At 62.8% G+C, this 19835-nt stretch overlaps 1 protein-coding gene across 1 annotated transcript in view; it reads left to right on the top strand.

The window, feature by feature from the left end:
* The first annotated feature begins 215 nt into the window (after positions 1 to 215).
* The window catches only part of SDC3 (syndecan 3), a 36289-nt gene continuing 16669 nt past the window's right edge, over positions 216 to 19835 (top strand). Inside the window, exon 1 of the mRNA XM_045859240.1 lies at positions 216 to 476. Coding sequence (XP_045715196.1) covers positions 339 to 476 — 138 coding nt within the window. The 5' untranslated portion in view covers positions 216 to 338. The remainder of the gene's footprint in view (positions 477 to 19835) is intronic.

Below are 19835 nucleotides of genomic sequence, written 5' to 3'. Positions count from 1 at the left end.
GGCTCTGGGCGGGGAGCTGGGGCGCTGGCTGCGGTGGGCGGTGGGCGCACAGGGGGCAGGGGGCGCGAGGGGCGGGGATCGCCGGGCCGGGGGCGCGCTCGGCCCCGCCCCGCCCCTCCTCCCGCCCCGCCCGTGCTGGGGGCGGCCCGGCGGCGGCGCACGCTTCCTGCGGGCGCGGCGGCTGTGGGCGCGGAGCCGCGAGGCGGAGCCGGGCCGCCGAGCCGGGAGCCCCGAGCGAGCCGCGCATCGGTCCAGCCGCCGGGCCGCGCCGCCGCCGAGCAGCCGCCCCGCGCGCCGCGCCTCGGGAACAAAGGCGCCCGCCGCTCGCCGCTGCCGCCATGAAGCCCGGGCCACCGCGCCGGGCCGGGGCCGCCCGCGGGGCAGGCGCAGGGACCGGGGCCGCGGCCGGGCCCGGGGCCCGCGGGCTGCTGCTGCCGCCGCTGCTGCTGCTGCTGCTGGCTGGGCGCGCCGCGGGGGTGAGTGACGCGCGCCGGGACCCCCTCGCCCTACCCCGGTCCCCTCCCCCACTGCGTCCCTCGCCCCTCCCGTGGGCGCACCCCACCCCCCGCCCCGGGATGGCATCGGTGGGGGAAGGCCAGCCCCGCCGCCGGTCGCCTTCGAGGGGGGCTCGGTCCCCTTCCTTTTGGCGCACTCCACAGAGGCCCGGCGGGAACCGGCGCTGCCCCCTCCCCAGTGGCTCTGGGAATCCGCCTCCCCGCGGTCCCCTGCCCTGGGTGAGGGGCGCGGGGAGGGCCTGACGGCGGGCTGGGGGTCGCCGGGCGCGTGTCCGGGGCTGGGTGTGTCTTGGGTCTGGAGTAAACGTGGATTTTGCTCGTGGGTGTGCCCAGACAGTGGCCACTTTTAGGGCATCGGGTCTGTTTCCCCTCCTGGGGGAGGGTGTGTGCATTTGGTTCCTCCCAGGGTCGCTTTGATGAGGGCTCTGGGGGCCCGGAGAAGGGGAGGGGTGGAGGGGGACCTGTGTGAAGGTGACCCGAGGGGGTGCGTGAGGGTGACCGTGTGTGGGTGTGTGTGGGTGTCCACCCCGGTGAAGGGTGTCGGGACCTGTGGGGTGTGCACGGGTGAAAGGGACGGTCGAGTGCCACCATGTCCTACCTGTGCGTTTGGTCGTGTGAGCGTGACCCATTGTGATGGTACCAGAGACTGGGCTGGGTGACCGCTGGCCATGTCCGCGTGCGCCTGCAGGGGAGTGTGCAGGTGGGGAGTCCTCTGTGCCGGGCATGTGCTGGGACCCAGGGCCTGTGTGGATGCGTGCGTGTGTGCGTGTGTGCGTGTGTGCAGGTGCTGGGGGCATGTACCCCTGAGGGGGCCAAGTGTGTGCAGGTAGCGGTGGGTGCATGTGTGTGAGATGACTCCCGAGTGTCCCTTAGAGTGACCGCAGCAGCATCTGTCCCAGCTCCAACCGAGGGAACAGGAGGAGGAGGAGGGCGTGGGGAGGAAGGGCCTGCTCTCCGCTTTGAGAGACTCAGGCCCCCCAGTGAGCTCCCCAGGGGCCCCAGGCCTGGGGCCCAGACTGGGAACGAGACGGGGGTTTCTAGGCCCAATCTTTTCGGTTCCTTCCAGGACCTGTGCTGCCCCTGTTCCTCAGGCCGATATGGACCCAGGCCTGTCAGGGACCCCCCACCCAGAGCCCACCCTGCCCCTGCGGGTCCCCTTGGCCCGCAGTCAGCCAGGCTCTGCAGCGGGAAGAGCACAGGCAGGGGCTCAGAGGCTGTTTCTCGGGCAGACGGGCCGCTCACCGGCCCGGCGCTGTGAGCTGGGGGAGGGGAGTGTTCAGTGCCACGAAGTACCTGCTCAGGAGCTGGGTGTTCCAGCCCACTCCCCTCCCCCCCGCCGACCCCCCGAGGCGGGTGAGGAGAGGAGGTCCCTGGGAGGGACAGGACCCAGCCCATCCTAGCAGCTGGGGCACTCTCTCTGCTACCCTTCTGGAAGTCCAGCTCTGAAATCAGAGTGCTAGAAATCTCCCAGCTTTGGGTTCCAATCCTGCCGCCGCCACCGGCCCGTGGTGTGTGACCTTTGAGAAACCATCTCACCGCTCAGAGCCTCTGTCTTCCCCGTCTGTGGAATGGGCCCCTAGCGCCCCCCTCAGAGATGAACCGAGAGGATGTGAGCGCTGCTCCTCAGGAGGCGCTCGGTAAATGTTTGGTGTATTGCTGGGCTTTCATGGGGGCTCCGGACAAAATGCTTTAGACTTGGGGGCCCCGCAGGAATCTCAGGCTGTGTGACAACTGCTCCTCATTCAAAGAGCAACACTGATAATTCATTGCCCCGCAGGTGGTGGGAGGGATTGGTGTGAGAGCACAGTGGGGGACAGGCCCTGGCACACAGTAGGGCCTCTGTGAGGCAGGGTGACCCTGGATGTGAGGGCAAGGGGGAGGGTGTGATTCAGACCCGGTGCTGGGTGGCAGATGAGGCAAAGCCCAGGGCCCTGGCCCGGGGCTGCTGACTCGGAGGAGAGGGGTGAGGCCCCAGAGGAGGTGTGGGGAGTCTATTTCCAGGCCTCACACCTTCCTGGGGTGGCGCTGTACGGGGGGGGGGGCAGGGGGGAGGGCTCACCTTACTTGGCCTGGGAGGCAGACGGTGCTGGGGTGGTGCCCAGTGGCCAGGGGTGCCACACCAGAGCCAGAGGGCAATGGCCACAGGAGCAGGATGGCTCCAGGAGTGGTCTCCGTGGTGGGGTCCGCTAAGGAGACCACTGGGATGGGAAGTGGCTGGCTCAGGGCAGGGGAGAGACAAGGTGGCCCCATGGTCTGCCTGCCAGCTTGAAAGGGAGTGTGTGTGTGTGTGTGTTGGGGGGGTGGGGGGGTGCTTCCAGAGAGACCTCAGTGCGGATAACAGGTCTCATTCATGCTGCAGATGGTGAGTTGGGGTGTGTGTGCGTGTGTGCGTGAGCATGTTTCCTGGCATCTGCCTGTGGAGTCTTCTCTTCTGAGAAACCAGGTGACCGTAACTCTAAGGGACATCTGCCTGTAGAGCCACCTCAGCTGCTGTAGTTAAGTCACCACCCAGAAAGGCTCAGAGTGTGGGGATCCTGGAAATTCAAGCTTGGAAACATGTTTCTGTATAATAGAAGCTCAGGGCCGGATGGGATTTGAGGTGCTCCTTGTTTGAATACTCCCAGTGATGGGAGTTCACTGCTTTGTGGCTGTGTGACCTTGTGAAATTTACTTAACCTCTCTGTGCCTTTGTTTCCACCTTTGTACAATGGAAGAGAATAGGAGAATGAAAGGGGTTAATATGTAAAGCTCTTAACACAATACCTGGCACTTAGTAAGCACTCAACAAATGTTAATTTCTTGTTCTTCACAGAGTTGCCATTCTGTGGCTGAGAAGGTGGTTGGGGTGGGGAGAGGATATCAGTCAGGGAATTCTTTTGAAGTCCCACCCCCATGCCCAGCGGCTCCTGCTCCTTCCCCACCCTCACCCTTTCGATCACTCAGGGGCTCCCCACTCCTCTCCCCTCCAGCTACTCCAGTTGACTCTGAATGTCGTGTTACCAGGGCAAGATTGTTCTCTAAAAATGCGAAGTTGGGGACCCTGGGGCTGTTCCAGGCCAGGGCCTGACACAGGGGCACCCCAGGGATCTGCTGCCTGTTAACCTCTGAAGTAGCAGTGGCTCTGGGGACAGACACCTGCTGTGTGGCTTTGGGGAAGGGATTTCTTTATCTGTGCCGTGGGGACAGTAGCAACGCCAGCCGCGCAGAGACGCTGTGATGCGATGGTGAGCTCCTCCTCACGGAGACTGAGCCCAGCCTGCCTGGCAGTGGGCCCTTGGGGGCTGGGGCCCCTCCAGGAGGGGGCCTGGAGAGGTCAAGGGGGGGGCATCCGGAGGAGGAGGTTCGAGCTGAGCCACGCCGGTGGCCACCATGCGACCTGAGCCAGCTGAAGCTTGCCCTGACCCTCGGCTTTTCTTCCTATCTGTCGGCTGAGGGCGGCTACTTGACTTACGGGGGCTGTCCTGGAGGTCACAGCAGCCCCCTGGTGCGGCGGGAACCGGGTGCCTCTGCCCCGCCCCCAGCTGCGGGCCCACTGTGTTTCCCTCCCTGGGGGGTGGGGTCTGGTGTGGGGCTGCGCTCTGCTGGAGGAAAAGGGTTTGGCTTTTTGAAAACAAATGGGCCCTTCCATCTCAGGGGTGGGGGGGCACAGGGCCCTGGGGGGTCCTCCCCCTCCCCCACACTGCCGGCAACACTGGGGCGGGGGCTCTGGGCTCGGGCTCTGGAAGATGCTAGAGCAGCAGTGGGGTGGGTGCGAGGGGCACCCTGCAGGGGGGAGGAGGACACGACAGAGCTGCGCCCAGGGGCCAGGCCTCGCACAGGCCTCCCTCCTGTGCCTCCCACTGGAGCTGGGGCTGCCCCCCACGCTGCTGGGGCGGAGGGGCCGGTCACTCCAGGAGGGGCCGAAGTAGGGCTCCTGGCGGCTGGAGCCAACTGAGGCAGCGGTGGGGGGGGGGGTCAAGTCTCCATCTCCCCTGCCTGGCGGGGGCTGAGGGCTTCATCTGGGAGGCGGCCTCCACACCTCTGAGAGCTTAGTAATAGAACCAGCATTTGTTCAATCCTCAAGGTGGTCTTTGGAGGTAGGAATTATTGGAACCCTCGTTTTACAAAGGAGGAAACTGAGGCATCCTGTCTGGGTAAATGAGTTCCTCAAGGAAGTCACACATAGCTGGGAAGTGGCAGCGCTGGACTGAGCTGGGGCCTGGCCGGCCCGTGGAGTTGGGCGGCCGTCCTGATTTCATCCCCTCTTGCTGTGTGATCTTGGGCAACTTGCTTCACCTCTCTGGGGCCTTCCTGCCTCCCAGATCACACCCGTGTTACTGCTGCTCCATGGGGCCCTGTTCCTTGCCAGGCTCTGGGCCGGGTGTGCCCCTATCTCTTCTCACTCAGCTCTCACCCTGGCCTTGGAGGTGGGTGACGCTGGGTGGGGGGAGGGCCTCGCTCCTCCACCACCTCACAGGGTGAGCTCCTGTGAACGGCATTGGGTTAGATTCAGGGGAGCTTTCTCTGTAAACTGTAGAGTGAGGTCAACAAAACTGGGGTCGGGGCAGGGCCCGTGCCCCGGCCCTGGGATCACGGCATGAGCGAGGGGAAATGCTCGGACCCTCTGAGAAGCCGCATTCCTCCTGGACATGCCCTGGATGTCCCCAGGGTCGGTGCCCGGGCCCGCCCCTGATACCCACTGGTCCCAGTTGTGGGGGGCTCAGCTCTACACCCCTGCCTCCCGTTCTTGCGCGCTGGCCCCCTGCTCCTATGGTTCCCTCCGGCCTGAGTGGCTGAGGCTCAGAGAAGAGGGGTGAGCTGGAAGCCAGGCAGCCGTCAGGAGCAGAGTGAGGACGCCTTCCCGATAGGCCGCGAGCTCTCTGGGCGCCCGAGGCTGCCCTGTGCTTGGCTGAGCCTCCGTGGCCAGCGCTGGGTCTGGTCCAGAACTGGGTGGTTTGAATGAGCGAGCGAGTGAGTGAATGAAGGGAGGAAGCCAGGAATGTGAGCTCCGTGTTCTCTCCTGAGGAGGTGGGTCGGGGGACAGGGTGAGGCTGGCAGTGCCCCTCGAGGTCCAAGGAATGTGCCTGTGGGCTGGGAGGGGCCCGGCGCCGCGCGGGCCGAGCCCAGGGTCCGAGTGCGGGGACTCCGCCGCCCCGTCTGGGTGGGTCAGAGGCGCTGTGGGCCGTGGCTCCGGGCTCCAGCCCAGCTGCTTGGAGCCCTGTGATTTTGTGTCTGGGGGGACAGGGCGGCTGGAGCCAGAGACCGCCCCGAGGCCCAGCCCCTCGCTCCCACCCACCCCGACCCCCGTTCCAGCAGGCATTAGGGTCTGGGCTGGGCCTCGGCCACCTGGCTTAGTTCACTGTCCTCTCTCATGGTCCACCACATCCTGGGGACAGCAGGCCAGGGCCCGGTAAATATTTGTTGACGGACGCCACCCCTCACCCCCTTGCCTTGGCTCCTAGCCTTCCAAGATTCCAGGAGGCCGCGCAGCCTTCACTTCCGGCCCTCTCCCTCCAGAGCAGGCCCTGGCCAGAGGGGCGGCCGCTCCCCTCCCCCACTGACCAGGCCTATTCTCAGCGCCAAACAGGAAGCCATGATTACAGGGGGAGTCTGAGCAGCAGTGGCTGAGGGCCCAGCTGGGGATGGGGGTGGGGGCAGCCCGGACAAACGCTCTGGGCCCTTCCCTACTTGGCTGCTGAGGGTGGAGGGCACAGCTGGCCTTTTATACCAGGTGGAGAGGGTCCTACAGCACCCTTCCCCAGCCGAGCCCTGGTGCTGCCTGCTTTGGGTCCTCTAAACCTGAGGGAGTAGAAGGAGCCGGGACCTTAGAGCCAACCAGACCAGGGCTGAAATCCTGGTTCTACCATTTTCTTGCTGTGTGATCTTGCCAGCTTCACTTAACCTCTCTGAGCCTGAGTCTCCTCTTCTTTAAAATGAGGAAGAACACCTCTGCTGCAGAGTTGTTCGGGAAGGAGCAGGAGGAACGATCGAGGGCCTAGGAGGCAAGGGCTGCTCCCGAGAGGGCCCCTGTCTTCCGTTTACCTGCTTCAGCCTTGCTGCTCTCCTGTTCCTTTCTTGCTCTCACCTGAGCACTTGCTTTTCAGGGTGGGGGGGGGTTTCCCGTGCAGAGTGTGGGAACCAGGTCTGAATGATCGCGAGGACCCAGAGCAGAGCCCTGGGTTGGGAGCCCCGCTCCGAGGGAGGACGCAGGCCTGGACCCCAACGGGAGCAGGTGGGTTTGGGGCAGGTTAGAGGAGGCACTTTCCAGGATCTCGTGGTCCTGAGTTCATGGGGAACTTGGTTCTCTGGAGCTGTGAGCGGCCTGCAGGTCCAGTGTGGAGCCAGAGGACTGGACCAGACCCGGCGACTCTTTAGGTTCTTCCAGTCCCCGATCCCCAGAGAGACCTTGCTGTTTGCGGCATCAGCTCAGCACACGGCGACACGGAGTTCTTTCCATTTTCTTCCTAGCTGGGAGCTCCTCGGCTGTGTTCCGCTCCTCATACCTGCCCTGGCTCTGAGCAGGGGACTGTCACGTTTGCACGGGAGCTCAGAGGCGGGAGGTGGTCAGCCCCACAGCCCCCCGCCCACAGCCCAAGGCCCAGGGATGCCCGGGGCTCGTCCAAGGGCTGGGCCTGGCCCTCCAGCCTTAGGTGGTCTCACTGAGCCTTCCAGCCACTCGGGGGCTGGTAGCGTTCCCCTCACTCAGGAGAGGGCTCGGAGATGGACGCCGCCTGCCAGAGCTCCCGGGCTGGTCCCAGTGGAGTGGCCTTCCGTTGCCCCTGCGCCCAGTCTGGACTCCGCTCTGTGCCCTTGTGATCACGCCCCCCGCAGGGCCAGAGTTTTCTGAGGTGCGGGTGGGGCCGGGGTGAAAATGCTGACTGGGGCCTGCATCCTGCTCCCGGGACAGGCCACGGGCTGGCTTTGCCTGGGGTCAGCCTCGGCCCCTCTCCATACCCCCTGCACTGCCAGCCAGCACCCCCTGCCCCCTCCCGCCCCACCCCCTTCCCAGCCCTGCTCACCAGCCCAGACTTTAATAAGGGTAATTTAGAATCAATCACCAGCGGGATGTGGAAAATCTAATTGCAGCAAACTGATTGCCAATTCGGCCGTGGGCATCAGAGTGGCTCATTAGGCCAGTCCCCCTCCCTGGGCCAGGGTTTGAGGTGGGCACTATGGGAGCTGACAAGGCAGGGCGCTGGGAGAGTGGGGGGCTGTGATACTGGGAGCAGGGGAGGGTAGTCTTGCTTCCTGGGGTGCCTGGCGGAACCCATAACTTGCCTCCCTCTCCAGGGCCCACAGCTGGGCTGTGGGCACCCGGGTCCGTCCCTGCCTTCACTGGCCCGCCACATTCACGGCCACCTCCTCAGGGCCAGGCTGCGGTCGCGGTGGGGTGGGAGTGTCTGCGGCTGACTCCTCCCTGGTTTCTACCCTCGACATGCGCTCTGTGTTGGGGAAACCGGCGCAGAGGGTGACGACGATGACATGACGACAGCCACCACTCAGAGAGTGCATGCTGCCCACCAGGCACCATTCTGAGTGCTTAACATGCTCTCTCTCAGTTTTCACCCATGAGGCAAGCGTTGTTACCCCATTTTACAGATGGGGACCCCGAGGCCAGTGAGGCTAAGCCCCGTGACCAGAGGGAGGCAGTGAGCGAGCGGCGGCAGCCTGCGCTTCCCTAGGGCCGCGGAGTTCCGGGCCCGTGGTTGTGTGTGCGCATGCGCGGGGGCCTGTCTTTCGCTCGACTGATCCGTCCGCTCGGCGAGGACCTGCTGCGCGCGGGCCGGTGCTGGGGGCTGCGGGTGTGCCGGTTGTTGTGTGTGTGTCCTGCGTCTTGTCCGTGAGCCTTTCTTGAGTGGGGGGTGTGCTTGTGGTGGTTGTGTTGTGTCCGAGCGGGGTTTCGGGGGGCGGGGAGCACGGAAGAGCGGCTGCGGGGGAAGCCCTGTCTCCCCCTCCGAGTTGGGTCTGAGTGCCAGCTCTGCCCGGGGGCAGGGTGAACCGGGACAAGCGACTCCTCGGCATAGCCTTGGTCTCCGGTGCCCGGCGACCAGCGAGTAAGCCTCCTCGCTAGGCTGTGGTGAGGGGCAGGGCCCGGGGAGGTTCGGCTGGTGAATCAGTTGGCAGCCCGTTAAAAGGAAGCTGCGGCTGGATAAATACATTTTGTTTTCATTGTTTTACTTTCCCTAAGATGTACGTCTCAGGTGAATCTGTTGGTCCAGTGACCACAGCCAGCTCTCTTCCTCCCCTCCGAGCCTCTGCTTCTGCATCCGTAAAGTGGGGACACTGGACTGGGTGTCGCAGAGGCCTTCCAGGCTTCCCGTCGGAGGAGCTGTCAGAGAGGCGCGAGGCCAGGGAGGCGGCCCACTGTGGGAGGGAGGGTGGGCAGCCTGCTGGGGCGGGGTGGGGGGGGGGAGGATGGGGCGCTGTTTCCTTCTCTTGGCCTGTCTGTGGTCCCTCTTGGGCCGGGGGCGGTGTCCCTCTGCTTGCCCATCACACTGACCACTGCCTCTCTCCCAGCCTCCGGAGGGGGTCAGTCAAATTCAGGCCAGCTGGGGGCGGGGCTGTGCCTCTGGTTTCCTGGGCGTCCGGGGAGCCCTGAGGAGGAGAATCCAGTGCCCACGCCGGTACCCCTACTCTGCTGCTGACCTGCCAGTCACTGTAGCCACCGTTTGCTGATGTCCCCTCTGTGTCTGGCCCGTGCTGTACACTAGGAGCCCGTGGGGCTCCACCTGGTTCCTGACCTTAGGAAGCTCCCAGTTAGGTGAGGGAGCCAGCATATGAGAGGAGCTGAGGACATGAGTCAGGAACGAGAGGTTCCAGAAAATCAAGGAGGGCTTCATGCAGGAGGTGTCCTTTGTACTGGGCCTTAAAGGATGGCAGCACCTGGATAGGCAGAGGGACGAGCATGGACAAAGGCTCAGAGGTGGACATGGTCACGATATATTAGGGAACTAAAGTGTGGTTAGAAGTAGCAATTCCCAACTGGGAGAGGGTCGTAAGTGGAGGTGGGGGCATGTCTCCCTTTGGGGTGAAGGAGCCATTGCTATCGAGGCCACTATTTCGAATGCGAGTATGTTGTTTCTTGCATTTGACAGACATTTGCTGGGCACCTGGTGCTGTGCCATGGGGTATTCCGGGGCTGAATGATCGAACCTCACAGGGCCTCGGCATGCAACACCCCAGTGGCTTACAAGATGGGCTTTGAGTCCCAACTGAAGCTCCAGGCTCCATCCTGCAGGCGGAGGGTGTTGGTCTGTAAAATGGGTGCAGCCCTGCCGCTCCGAGGGGCTGGCACGGGAGGCCGACGAGAGCGTGGGCAGAATAGCGTTGATGTTGAATTATGCTGTGTGAGTGCCTGCAGGACACTTCGCCAAATGTCTTACATATAAAAACTCAACCCTTGCAGCAACCTTAGGAAGGAGGGAGGCACCCTTATTATCTTGATTTTACAAAAAAAGCACATCAAAGCCCAGAGAGGTTAAGCAACTTGTCCGAGGTCACAGAGCTGGTAAGTGGCACACTCACTAGGACCTGAACCACAGCAGTTTGCGCCCGAGAGTCCGGTCTGGGGCACAGGCACTGCTCCGTGCTGCCTCGTGCGCTGCAAACTGTGAAGTGTGGTGCCCCGAGAGGATGAATTTAAGATCAACCAGGCCTTGAGAGGTGCCTGGGCCTGTGTGGCTGCTGTGGGGAGGAGCTGGGAGCTTTTGGCTTCTACCTGGGTCTGTTCTGTTGTGTGTTTTCTGTCCTGGTTGGGCCATGGGCTGAGGTCAGCCCAAGTTGGCTGAGGAGGGCAGCCCAGGTTGGGAAAGGATCAGAGGATTGAAGACAATTTTAGCTGGAAGGACCTTGGAAACGCTTTTGTCCAACTTATTCATTGTCCTGAAGGGAAAACTGAGGCCAAAGGAGTGATCTTTAGTTCTTGTGATGATCTTCTGAGATCTGGTAGTTCAGCCTTCTTATTTTACATACAGGGAAGTTGAGGCTCAGAGAAGTATGATGGCTTGCCCAAAGTGGAACAGCAAATCTGGGACTAAGAACTTTCTTGACTCCTGGGCAGGGCACCATCCCTTGTATGGTATTTCTTCTCTTTACCTGTTTCTGTTCTGCCCAGACTGCAGGCCCGGCTGCTCTCATGCCCAAGACTCGATGCAAAATTGGTTCTCACCAGTTCGTTTAATGTGCTTCTCCAGCCTTGTCCCTTTGCTCTGGACAGCTCTCGCTGCTTCCGCCCAACACCCCTGGGTACACAGTGCAACGCTGTCTCATTTGCCTTCACGCCTAGACATGTGCTGCTCACTCTCCATGGCTCGTTTCCTTCTCCTGTGTTCTGCTTATGCTCCAAAACCCAGTCTGGATGCCCCTCCTCCGGGGATCCTTTACTGACCTCTCCTCGTGCGCAGTGGGCCCTTCTTCGGCCCCTTCTCTCCTACCTCCCTCTCCTAGGTGCCAAGGCAGGGCGTCCCTTCTCCATGTGGGGTTCTGTGCCAAGCCTGAACTTGCTTACATTGCTCCGTAGTGCCTGGTTCCCCACAGGGTTACATCCTTATCTCCTTGGAGTCCTCGCTTAGATACATTGTTGCAGCAGCTACTCCCCCAATTACATCATCTCCCAGTTTAGCCCTCACACATGTTACTTTGTTTCATTTCCCCCAATTCTGACATTGCTACATTGTATCTTTTTTGCATTCACACTTTCGCACATCCTCAATCTTTTTGACTTCTGGTTCTCCCCAGTTGTCACACCTTATTCTTTCTCCCCCGCCCCCTGCTGCTGCCGTCCCCAAGCTTATATAAGAGGAGAGTGGAGGCTGGCAACAGGGAGCCGTGGGCTTAAGGGACGCAGCCTTCCCGCCTCCTTTAGCCGAGGGTAGACCAGGCCCTTTTGGGGCCCCCCTTTCTGGAAGGTGGATGTACCATGAGATTCTGGGGGCTCAGGTTTGGGTACAAGAGAGCTTCTCCCTCTGCCCTCCACCCACCGCCCACTGCCATCCTTCCTGGCCCCTCTCCTCTGTCCCCTCCCTTCCCACCCTCTTTCCCTCTTCGTCCTCCTCCCGCTCTGGTCCCCAGAGGCCTCTGCCTCACTTGCTCTCTGGCTTGTTGGAACCTCTCGTCTCCCCGGCTGCACTCAGTGGGGCCAGGCCCTGAGGAGTCCTGGGGGACGGGGGCCTGGAGGGCTGAGGAGGTGGTCTAGGTTGGGGCCGGAGGACCTCTTCTTTACTCCTGGGCCCAGAACCCCTCATTCCCTTCGTCCCTCCTCCAGAAGTGTAGTTTTGAGGGCAACCAGTCCCTCCCCTGGCTGTTCCCAGGAGGACACTGAACCCGAGGGCGGAGCGTGGCTGTTCAGGCTCCCCCAGCGGTGCGAGGCAGAGCAGCTCCCCCAGGGCTGTGGCCCCCAGGTGGCCTCTGGGAGCTGAGCCCTGGCGGGGCCGATTCCTGCTCTCATATGAGGTAATGGGGGCTGGGAGGCTTTTGGGGACAATCTCAGATCCAGAAGGAGGGGGAGTGGTCTCTGAGGCTGTGGCTGAGCCCAGGGCATCCCTTTCCCGTGTGGAACCAGGGCCATGCTTGCACCTAGGTCTGGCTCAAACCTGGACGCGCACGTGTGTGATGAGAGCCGCTGACTGCGCTGAGGAGTGCGGGCCCCGGGCTGTGTAGGGAAGGACCTCCGGGGCTCACTCCTTTGTCTTCGCTGTCTCAGTGACTGGGGATGAGGCCAGGCCAGGGGCATTCAGGAGTCCCCCAGATTGCTGCCTCTTCCTTTCTCAGCTGTGGGGGGCTTGCCCCCAACAGGTGGGTGGCCATGGATGTTAGTAGCCCCTGGGAGAATGTGGAGGAAGTTGGGGGACATTCTCCCTACCTCAGGGGAGTCGAGGCACATGTAGGAATGCTCACGCCTGCCAACCCGTTCGTATACCTGGAGGAACACGCAGACCTGAGCACACACCTTTGCCTGTGCACACACATGGAGGCTCAGAGACAGAGCCCATGCACTCGCCTGGACACACCCAGACCCACACGGGCATCTACGCCCACCTGACGACGCACTGGTGTACGTGCACGGGCGTACCTGCACGCGTGCCCAGACACACCGCTGGATGTGCTTGCTCATGCACACCTGTGTGCCTGCGTGTACACACCCACACCCCACACACGTTGCTGGGGCTCCAAGCCACCAGGAGAGTGTCCGTCCTTAATCCCAGCTCTTAATCCTAGAGTCTAGGGAGCCAAGGCCAGAGGGGCAGCTGGTCATCGGCCTCCTTAGCAGTGATTAAGGGGGGCGGGTGCAGAGGGCCTCTGGGCTTCATCTTCTGCCTGACCTCCAGGCACACGGCCCATTTCAAGCTGGGGCTCCTTCAGAGGTTCCGTTCTTGTAGTTTGCCAGACCCTGGGTGCCGACATGCTGGGGAGGGGGGGTGGTTGTGTGGCCCCCAGGACCGTGACACAGTCGGAGAAGCCCGGGGAGTGGTCCCTTCTTTTAACTCCCTGCCTGATGCAGACCCTGCGTCAGAGTCTTCAGCACGAGGCGTCCCGGGGACGCTGATCTCTGGGACCCAGTTTCTGGCCAGAGCACTTCTGGACCAAGTGGAAGGTTGAGGCCCAACCAGGAGACGCCGAACTGGGGGCCTTGAGCAGGGAGGGGGGTGGTCGCTGGGACAAGGTTGGCGTGAGAAGCCCCCAGGAGGAGGTGAGGCCTGGGCTGGGTCTGGAAGGCATCGGTGCGGGGGGTATTTGGAGACACACACGGACTGCAGGCGTGTCTCTGCGGAGCGGCCGTGAGAAGTTGTGGAAGGAGGGTGGTCTGGGTGTCAGCCCCACTGAGCTCTGACCACGACCTCCGCCTGTCCGCTGGGTGGCCTTGGGCGGCCCAGTGCCCTTGTGCCCGCACTGTAAAGCCGGATGGTGACCGTGCTCTGCAGGGCCATCACCAGCACCGGGGCTCTCCTGGCCCGGGGGGCAGCGTGTTGCCACGCCCCGAGCTGGTGAGCAGTGCTGACAGTAATGGGGCAATGGCAGTGAGAGGCCTCTGTCACCACAGGGGTGACAGTCACCACTCTTGTCCTTGTCCTGGGGTTTGGGGAAGAAGACTGGGGTCCGGTAACAGCCCCTTGCTAGTGTCTAGCTTTGAGCCCTGCTTTTCCAGTCCAGGTTCTTCCCCCACGATTCCTGTTTGCTCCAGTTCCTGGGCTGGGTCACTTGGGGCTCATTCGTCCAGACCTCCCTGGGGCCCTGTGCTGGCCTGGGCCCCCTGCAGGGATGGGGCAGCTGGTGGGATGGGGGTGGCCCTGATGGGAGGAGAAGCCCAGGGCTGCAGCCTCTGAGCCTGCTCGCGGAGGGCCAGGTGATGGGTGGGCGGGGGCCTGAAGGACGGTTTGGTCAGGGGAGCCGCGTGTAAGCGGCATGAGAGGAGAGGAGGGCATGCCTTGCCCCTGGGCTGCAGGGCACAGGGTCCAGGACACTCGGGGTCCCCCCCCCCCCGTGGGTGCTTGGACTCCTCTGTCTGGGCCCAGTGAGGGGGCTCTCCCGAAAGGCAGTGGGCTGAGGGTGTGCTGGACCCGCAGAAGGCTGCAGGGTGATGTCAGGGCAGTGGCGCTGGGACTCTGGGGTCTTCTGTGGCTCCCTCCACCCCACAGCCGGGGCTGAGCGGCTGGAGGGCCCCTGTGGAGTTCTCGGCTTCCTCTCCTCGGGACGCTGTGTGGCCCAGGCCCTGAAGTCTGCTCTGTGAGGCTGTGCGAGGCCACCTCTTCCCCTCTTAGTGACTAGACGGGGAACCGGGGCCAGCGCCAGAGCCGGGGACGGGGAAGGTTGCCGAGGCAACGGACTGGAGGCGGGAGACAAGGGCACAGGCCTCCCACCTGAGTTCGTCCTGGTTGGGGTTTGAGCACCTGCCAGACGGAGGCCGGCCCAGCCCTCGGGACAGACAGGCCTCTGAGCCGAGAGCGAGAGAGCGGAAACCAGCCGCGGGCTCGGCGGCTGCCAGCTGCGCCAGGCGGAGGCCGGCGCCCAGCAGCCAGGCGGCGGCAGGGCAGAGGATGAGGGGTGGGCCCCAGAGACGTGCCTGTCTGTCCTCAGTGCTGCCCTAGACAGCCCTGTGGGGGGGGACACCAGACAGACTTGTCTTCACACTCAGACGGGCTCCCCTGCCCGGGCCCTGCCACCGTCCTGCTCCCTTTCCTGGCAGGGACACACCCCCACGCGTCCACCTAAGGGCAGCCAGGCACCAGCCACGTGGACAGAGGGCCTGGCGGGGGCATTTGGGGACTGCTGGGAGCTGGGGCTGGGGCACTGGGTGGAGGGGTGGAGGCGGCGGCCAGCCTTAGCTCTGAGTCGCCGCCCTTTTCCTGGGTCGCTCGGGGCCGAGCCCGTCCTCTCCCGGTGGCCCCACCTGACAGAGTGGCCTCTGACAGCCGCAGAGGGGCCGCTGCTCTGCGGGCCGCCCCCACTCGAGTTCTGCGGAGTCGGCGTCCGCCCTTGGAGGGGGGGGGCTGCGCCTGGGGCTTGGCTGGGGGGGACTCGGAGGGGAGAGGAGGTGAGCGGGGTCAAGTCTCACCTCCGTTCCGGCTGAGCATTGGAGTCTGGGCTCTGCTCTGTGACCCCGGGCAGGTTTCTTGCCCTCTCTGAATTCCAGGCTCACGTTCCTTTTTTTTTTTTTTTTTTTAACAAAAGCTCTGTTGAAATTTAACTCACGTACCATACAATTCAGTCACCTCAAGTATATAATCCAGTGGCTTTTAGAATATTTACAGAGCTGTGCCACCGCCACCCATTTTCGACATTTTTATCTCCTGTCTCTAACGTTTTTCCAGTACCTAACGGCAGTCACCCCGCCCCATGCCCCAGCTCCGGCGATGACCCGTTTCCTTTCTGTCTGCACGTGTTTGCCTCTGTCGGGCCTTCCACATCGTGTCGCTGGGACCATACAATCCGGGTCCTCTGTGGCTGGATTCTCTCACCTGGTGTGATGCGCCCGGGTCCACCCGTGTGGCAGCAGGGACCAGCAGGCCACCCCTTTTTTGTGGAATAGCAGTGCTTTGTGCAGACATGCCACCTTCTGTTTACCCACCCGTGGGTGCCCGCGAGGGCTGACTGCGCTTTCTGGCTGTCGTGAATAATGCTGCTATTTTTAAAAGCGTGCGGACATATGTTCTCGGCTCCCTTGCATAGACACCCCGGGAGTGGAATTGCTGGATCACACGGTGACTCTGTGTTTAAGCTTTTGAGGAACCTCCAGGCTGTGTTCCCGAGCGGCTGCGCCGTCTTCCACGCGCGCCGGCGGCGGGCGAGGTTCTGATCTCTCTGCAGCCTCGGCAGCGTCTGCTGTCTTCCGACTCCGTGACCACGTGCACTCTTGCGGCCGTCCGTCCGTCCGTCTGTCCCTCAGGTGTCTGTGGGCCGTCTGTGTCTGACCAGGCCCCACGGGCCTCCCGGGGCCCAGGAGACGAGGGGGAGAGCTGGGGCACCTGCTTGTCCCCTGCCTTCCCTGGCCCCACCCGAGCGTCCCAGAGTGTCACCTTGGGCTGGGGGTGGCCCCGGAGGCAAGCGTGGCCTCAGGCCGGCCTCTGGGGGCTCTGCCAGGCCCCTCCCCAGTGTTTTCCCCTCTGATTCCGGGCGCTGCGCTAGGTTTCTCACCTGGGCAGTGGCGGCGGCGGCCCTGGAGGCCCACAGCTCCCTGCCTGGGTCTGGCTTGTTCCGCCCCTGGAAGTGGGGTGGCTCGGAAGCCAGTGGGACAGCTCCGGGCGCGGGGTGGGGAGTCCCACCTCCACCCGTGTGAGTCCGTGCTGGTTGTAAACAACCCGGCAGCGGGGAAGGTGAGGGGAGCACAGCCCCACCGCCCGGCGGCTGGCCTGGAGACACGCGCGCACACACACAGGTGGGGGCGTTGTGGGAGCCGGCGTGTGTGCTGTGGGACCTCAGGGCACTGCTGGCGTGTGTCTGGGTGGGGGGTTTCGGGGAGGAGGGCAGAGCCTGGTGTCCCAGCACAGCCAGGAGGGCCGGGTCTGCCTTGGGCTGACTCCAGCAGGGCCTGTTCAGTTTTCTGGAGGAGGGGCGGGGGTCAGCCTAGTGGAGCCCTGGGGCAGGCGAGGTCCCTGGAGCCCCCTCCCCTGTCTTCAGGTGGCCCCCAGGATCTTTCCGCCCTTTGGGCTGGCCCTCCCTTGGGTCCTGTGGCATGCGCACCAGGGCTTCTATCTGCTCTCAGCCCCTTCCCCACCACCAGGCCCCACACCCTCCTGCCTTGCCCCCCCCATCCTGACTCTCCAACCGGGGTCTCCGAGACCTCCAGCAAGCTGCCTGGTCTCTCTGTCTGTGGAGCTCAGAGGCCCGTTGCACCTGGCTGCATGAGTGGGGGGCCGGGCGCTTAGTAGGTGCTCAGTCAGTACCACTTTCCTCCCAGCCCAGGTCTGGTGGTAAAGTGGCTGGAATTGTAGGCTCTTCCGGGAGCCTGCTAATCTGCATGTTTTGTGGATAATTTGCATATTTGTTTTATGAAAAAACTATGTTGGGATCCGTCTCAATTTCTTCTCCTTCCTCCAGCTCAGTTGGAGTCCTTCCTGTTTGGATTTTGGAGGGGCCTTTGTTTCACCCCCTGACTTTATACGTGGGGAAACTGAGGCCAGGGGCAAGGGCCCTGCCCAGAATCACACAGAGACTGGGGGCGGGAAGTGGGCAGTGTGGCTCCATGGGGGGTGCACCCACTCAGTGTTCACTGAACGAATATTGCTGGGGGCTGACTTTGTCCCAGGAGTGTTCTGGGCCCTGGGGACACAGGAATGACCTTGGCAGTCACCACCTCCAGGAGCTGTTGGAGGGGAGGCAGACTGTAGACAAGGAAATACACGGGCAAACCACAGGCAGTGGGCAGCTGTGAGACAGCCCTGGCGCTGACAGTGACAGGGAGCGGGAGAGGTCCCCTGGGTGCGTTTGCTGGTCAGGCAGCAAGGTGAACTTCAAGTAGAGAGACTGTGTCACATCCGAGCGCCTACTAACTGCAGTCACTGCCTGGCACGTCACAGCTGGTGGTGTCTCCCTGTGATGGGGATCGTTACCCCCGCTTTGTAGGAGGGCAGCGGAGGCCCAGTGAGGTGAGAGACTTGGCTGGTCTCTCCGGAAGCGAGGACTGGAACACCTCCTCCCCACACTGGGTTGTTTTTGGAGGCTTATGGGCCCCAGGAGTGGGCGGGCCCTTGCCTGCCTGCTGGGGGTGGTTGCTGAGCCCAGGGGCTCAGTCCCTGTCACCTGTGGGCACGTCATGGAGTGGTGGGTGGGGCCGCTCACCTGAGCCAGGCCGCCTGTCATGGGAATAGGAATTGCCCTCCATTTCTGTTCACTTCCAGACATTCGGTCAGTCCGTCTGTTTGTCTGTCTTTGTGCAGGGCCCTGGTGCAGGGGAAGGGAGGGCTATGTGGACTCTGAGGCTTGCCTTGCAGGGGGAGGAGCTCCTGGTGGGGGTGCTGGTGAGGGCTGGAGTGGTTGTGCACCGCAGTACAAAGAGCATGGTCCTTAGTGTTCGCCTGATCCCGGGATCAAATTTGGCTCCGTTGCTGTGTGACTTTGGGGCAGTTGCTTGACCTCTCTGAACTTTGGTTTGCCCATCTGTGCAGTGGGGGTGACAACCCCTCACGGGTGAGGTGTGTGGAGGGGCGCGAGGCAGAGTGCACACTGAAGAGGAGCCGGGCACACAGCGAGTGCTCCCTTGTGCTGGCTGTTGACTGCTCTTCGTGGTCAGGGACGCAACGGGCCAGGCCTCCTCCGGAAAAGAGCCCCCGAGAAGCGAGTGTCATGTCACAACCTGGGAGCCTGCACTCAGGGCTCAGGAGTTCACCCAGCACAGGATCCGGTGTCTGCAAGGCTGGGGTTCAAATCCCGCTGTGCCCCCACTGGTGGCTTCACAGTGTCTTCATCTCTAGGCAAGGACAGCAGTGCTTGCCTCCCAGGGGCGTGGAGTAGGTTCAGTGGGACGTGGTAGAAGGGGCCCATCTAAGTGACAGGAGCAAGGCTGGTGTCCCCTTTTCCCCTGGTAAAGGACAACACAGTGGAGGTCAAGTCCCCAAGAAAGGACTCCTACTTCAGAGCAGGCAGGGGGCCGGCGCATGGGGACCTCACAGGGGAGGTGCCGTTTGAGCTGACGGAGCACGCACCCTGCTGATTGTGGACCACGTGCCTGGGGTTGTGCCTGACACAGGGTGGTGCCCCACCACGGTCGTTTGTGCTGGCTGACCCGTCGGGGACGCGCTGGCTGGGCAGAGGCCGGGAAGGGTGTTCCAGGAGGCAGGAACAGCATGTGGAGAGCCTGAGGCCCCAGAGTTCCCAGACCGGGAAGGGTTTACTGGGGGAGGAGTGTGGTGGGGTGAACCACTGGTCGAGAGTTGGACCAAACCTCTGTGGGTGGTCCTGCTCTCAGGCCCCAGCTTGGGGACAGGAATGAATGAGCATTGTGGCTGGGAACTGATGGAGCAGTGAGGGGGAGGGGTCCCAGCCCTGGGTTGAGGAAGGGGCTGGTCTTCCCAGGGATGCGTCGGCACCCTCTGGCTGAGGACAGGTGACTGTGCGAGCAGTGCCAGAGTGGCCAGCTGGCACAGACCGGGACCCTCAGGGACAGCGGGGCGGGAACTGGGCGTACAGGACACTGGCAGCAGGTCGGGGAGGTGTGGGGGGACTGGGTGCAACGGGGCTGCCCGGGGTGGGGAGCTGAGGCCCCGCACGTGGCCCCAGGCCCCGCCAGCTCCCTTGGGGGCTCTTGTATCTCTTCCCTGTTTGCCGGTTCCCGTGTTTGCTCCTGAGTCCCGTCAGGAGCGGTCCCAGCGGGGTCCCGGCAGAACGCAGGGCACGCCACAGGCCGGAGGACGACAGAGACGGGTGCTTGGAGAGAATGCGCTGTCCCTGCAAGGAAAGGACTCTGAGTCATTGTGGAAAACACACGGGGCCTGAGCAAAAAAAGAAAACCGCCCGTAGTCCCGTGGCCCAGAGAGAGCCTCTGGGCACCTTCAGCAGAATCCCGCGTTTAGAAATGCACCCTCGTGGTGAGCTCCCTGAGCAGGAGCGAGCAAGGCCTTTATATGTTTTGCAACGTATTTTTTTAAACTCGACGATGATGGTACTGATGGCCATGATAGTACTAACACGAATCGATCAACTCATGAACACGAGGGCTCGGGGTCTACCACAGTGAGCCCCATGAGGGGGTGTGGCCTTCTTTGTTCACCAGGACGCCCCGGAGAGAGTCGGGCACCTGCCCGAGGCCGCCCAGGTGTGAGAGGCAGAGCCGTCTCTACCTGCGACCCTCTGGACGGCACTGCCCCGTCAGTGTTTCCATTTTCATGGAAAATGAAAGCCCTCTGTTGT

Source organism: Phyllostomus hastatus, unplaced genomic scaffold, assembly GCF_019186645.2.
Source record: "Phyllostomus hastatus isolate PE091 unplaced genomic scaffold, TTU_PhHast_1.1 phas_scaffold_182, whole genome shotgun sequence".
In the NCBI taxonomy this organism is placed as follows: Eukaryota; Metazoa; Chordata; class Mammalia; order Chiroptera; family Phyllostomidae; genus Phyllostomus; species Phyllostomus hastatus.
This window is presented reverse-complemented; position numbering and strand designations above follow the sequence as displayed.